This window comes from Arachis ipaensis, chromosome B03, assembly GCF_000816755.2.
Source record: "Arachis ipaensis cultivar K30076 chromosome B03, Araip1.1, whole genome shotgun sequence".
Classification (NCBI taxonomy): domain Eukaryota; kingdom Viridiplantae; phylum Streptophyta; class Magnoliopsida; order Fabales; family Fabaceae; genus Arachis; species Arachis ipaensis.
The window spans coordinates 116,285,171-116,289,446 of NC_029787.2; the positions used below are offsets into that span (position 1 = coordinate 116,285,171).

The window sequence follows — 4,276 nt, forward strand, 5'->3', positions numbered from 1 at the left end:
ATTACAAACTTTATAGTACTCATAACATTTTTTAAGCCATTTTTTAAAATTATTTTGTATAGAATAAAATATATTTTTTAATTATTTTGTATGGAATAAAATATTTTCTTTCATTTCTAAATTATTATTGACTATGTAGAGTATTTTATTTAAAATTTGTAAATTTTTAGTGTATATATAATATTTTTGTTAAAATAAATATTGCGAATTGAGCTACGGAAAATGGGCCAATATATATGGATTTATCATACTGGTGAACTGCTCAATTTGCGTTTTTGCATTTAAATCTGATCCTTACCATGCTAAATTAAAAGATCAAATAATAAATAAATAAATAAGCTAAAATGCTACATCATACTTCACAAGAGAAGGACAAAAGTAACATAAGGTTTATCAAAATACATTCATCCTCTAAATTCCAAAAAAAAAAAAAAAATCAGCATGCACAACCACCTCTTTGTTCTGCTTCCGAAACAGTTTCAGATATTCCAGGAAAATAACTGTGAAGAAGAGAAAAAACATTAGCGGTTAGCCCCCAACAGAAGCAAAATAGCAGAATCACTCTAGCTTCTCTTAAATGAAGTTATGTATGTATTAAATGATTCTCACATGTCTTGTGTGTGCTCGTTTTCTGATGCAATTTTTGCTACGTTTAAAAATGCCTCGTCAACATTGTATCCTTCTTTTGCAGAGGTTTCAAAGTATGGTAGGTTTCCTCTAGAAGCACACCATTCCCTAGCTTTCTTCTCAGTCACCTGCAACAAGTTGAATGAGATTTCAACTTCAAAACTATGCATATTAATCTAAAAGGCCCAAACTCTTTTTAATACCTTTCTACTGTTCCCACCATCTACATCAACCTTGTTTCCAAGTAACACAAAGGGAAATGCTTCATGATCATTCAAATCTGCCTGAGGCCAAACACCAAAACATATAAGATATAATCTTCATGTATTGCTCATTCAGAAAGGTGCTAAATAGTACACACCTGCTTAATGAACTCATCATGCCAATTGTTTAGTGTGTCAAATGTCTTGTGTGCATTTACATCATACACCAAAACACAACAATCTGCACCTCTATAAAATGCAGCACCTAAACTATTGAACCTTTCTTGTCCTGCTGTATCCCAAATCTGCCAAAAGAGTCTCATTTATTGTTTTGACCAAACTAAGAATGTGTTTGTTAAAAGTTAAGTTATCAGAAATAACTTAAAATTACTAACCTGTAAAGTGACGAGTTTATCATCTACTTGTAGCTCCTTTGTGACAAAATCAGCACCAATTGTGGCTTTATAATGCTGGCTGAATTTTCTATAAACGTACCTAAATTCAAAATTAAGGTCTCCACGGTAATACTATACTATGCTATATATGCATTTCTTTTTTGCGTTTAGTGCGAAACACAAATCAAGAAAACACCCAATAAAGGAAAAATACTAATTTAGAAGTCAATTCCTATTAGTATGGAAAATAATAATGTGAATGTGGAAAATGGAAACATTTAGGGCCCAATTAATAGCAGCCAACTGTCACATGAACCAGTGTTCCCTCCAAGCATAGATTGCCAACTCATGTGCCAATAATGATTATGACTATGCAATACACTGTTTTTTTAAAACGGAACAAAAACAAAAAGGGGGAAACATTGAAAAGATTGAAAGCATTCATAGTTTAGAATTAATAATGCACTTCCAGCCAATCACTGACATCAGAAAAAATAATAACAAACTTCCGCTCTTTAAAAAAAAATTAATAATAATAATGATTATGAACAATGCTGAAAATGCAAGTGCCAAATGGATACTGGTTCATCAAAGAAGTCTTCCCAACCCTGAAATAAGATAGATGAAGAAAAATGAATTGTGATTAACAATTTATCAACACTGGACAAAGCATGAATGAAAGTAGTCTCATCCAAATGATAATGTGTATGTTTGGATTTGGTCTAGAATCTTCAAATTTTGCAGCTTTTACAAACACAAAAATTATCATACTAAGCAGAACTATAGAAGCATACGAAGAAGAAGAAATCATGAATGGGATTTTAGAAAGAATAAAAAAAATGAGAGAGATATATGCATACCCACTATCACCAAGGAGTATGACCTTAAGCAAGGTTCTCTTCTTGTGGGAAATGTCCATGATTGGAAGCAAACAAATGGTGGCACAGAGCAGTGGAAGAACAAAAAGATTTATGAGAGAAAAGTTATATTATTGTTGTTGAATGTTGATGATAGCCTCCTTTTTGGGTAATTGCTTTTCTTTTTTTCTGCATTTGAATGATGCTGGTGAGAAGCATGTGAAGCCTTGCCAACCAAAACCAACGTTCTGGTGACAGCGGTGCATTCTTATTTTTAACCATAATAATAATTAAAAAAAGTTTATATGTATAACTCTGTATTTGGTGTTGACTTAAGTTAAAGCTTAGATAATTGTTTCATAGAGCCGAAATTGAACATTATTGGATATACGTGCTACCCTCTCATTGCTTCATCTGAATATGGTGGTGGTTACACTGACAGTTGGAGAGTTGAAGAAGAAAAAACGGTTGAGCTAGACTTTGTTGTCTAATCCAACTATCCAAGTGACAAGGTTATTCTAATAATATATGAAAATTAAATTTTATGATATAATTAGTGATTACTTATTTCAGGTGAAAATCACTTTCATCCCATGTGTGATGCGTTAATGATTCATAATGTGCCATCAATTTGTATGTGGTTTTCTGGATCTGTTACACGATCGTGTTGTAATTTTTGTATCTTCATATTGAACATGATGCGTATGGGGAGAGGTAGATATCAAAGATAAAAATTTACGTGCAACTATTTAAGTACAGTTATCTTCGTATAAAATTGATAAATAAGAGTCGTTAGATAATAATTTAATCAAATCTATCATTGCATATCAAATTCTATGCAACATCAGTCACAATTCATAGGACGATCTATCCTAAATAATGATAAATGCATGATACATATATTAATTAATCTTCTATATTAAATGGTAATTTTACTTTTCTCAAGATATTTTTAATTTTGTGTAGAATTAAAAAAAAAAATTGGTCTTTCTTTTAGAATAAAATTTTATAATCGAGCAAAATATTTAATCAAATTTGACCAAATTGATATAATTGTTTTTCATACACGCACTTTTTTTTTTTTCTCCTTCATGTTTCTCTAATTTCTTCTTCGTGTTTCTCTTCCTTTTCCCACTAATATTGCTACTTCTTCTCTTCCTCCTCCTCCTCCTCTATTTTTCTCATCTTTCTCTTCTTTTTTTTGAAAGAGGAAACAAGCTTAAAACACTCGGTGGAGCGTACATCGGACAGAAATTAAAACGAAGCAACTCTTATGTCATCTCCAGCATAGCTATCAACAACATGAGTTAGCCTTCAAACCACTCCCTTGAGCAATAAAACGACCTATCAACACAATTCATTTCTACACAACCAGATATTCCATATAACTGAGAAGAAACTCACTAACCATTTTTTCCGCATGTTTTTTTTCTTAAATGCATCGTCCTCCAACTCTCAAAGTGTTCTTTTATGGATCCTGGGATACTCCAAATACGACCCACATGAGTAATCCATGTGCACCATACCTGCCAAACAAATTCACACGTAACAAACAGATGTTGTACAGATTCAACTTCCTTGTTACACATAACACAAATATTATCACTACGTTCAATGATGCCTAATCTACTCAAATGATCCTTTGTATTAACTCGACTTACTAGCACAAACTAAATAAACAACTCAACTCGAAGGGACACTAATCCTTTCTAAATTTCATTTGTGAACTTGTAGTTAAGGATATCATCTCTTTTGTTATTGTCGTCATCACTACCACCTCTATCTCCTCTTCTTTCTCTTTCTTTTCTCATTTGAATTTTTTTATCTCCTCGTTTCTTTTCCTCCTTCTCCTCCTCCATCATCATCATTATCATCTTCGTTATTGTTATCGTTATTGTCATGTCGTCTTCTTTTTATATGTATAACAGTTCAAATCCAGAATGAACTGAAATTCCTTAATGATGACGACACACAAACAAACTCAGTTTAAAATAAACTCAGACTAGAATATACCAAAATTAAATCATAATGCACAGAAATTACTTAATGATGATGACTAGGATGGAAAAAAAATCCAAATCCACAGAAATTACTCAGAGAGCAAAATGGGAACCCGCGAAGTCCTATGGGACTGGGACCCATCCCCACAAACAAACGGGATGGGGCGGAGATTGAAGTACCCGCCTCATGGGGA

At 32.5% G+C, this 4,276-nt stretch overlaps 1 protein-coding gene across 2 annotated transcripts; it reads right to left on the reverse strand.

The window, feature by feature from the left end:
* LOC107634660 (ras-related protein Rab7) lies at positions 255 to 2,321 on the reverse strand. Of its 2 annotated transcripts, none has more exons than XM_016338090.2 (7): positions 2,086 to 2,321; positions 1,807 to 1,833; positions 1,226 to 1,325; positions 987 to 1,135; positions 831 to 945; positions 610 to 755; positions 255 to 500 (listed from the first exon to the last, which is right to left on the reverse strand). In XM_016338090.2, the coding sequence occupies exons 1-7, from the start codon at positions 2,142 to 2,144 to the stop codon at positions 437 to 439; spliced, it is 660 nt and encodes a 219-aa protein (XP_016193576.1). In that variant the 5' UTR covers positions 2,145 to 2,321; the 3' UTR covers positions 255 to 436. The 2 variants fall into 2 exon arrangements, with proteins under 2 accessions (XP_016193576.1, XP_016193574.1); XM_016338088.2 differs by having other exon boundaries at positions 831 to 911; positions 989 to 1,135; positions 2,086 to 2,307.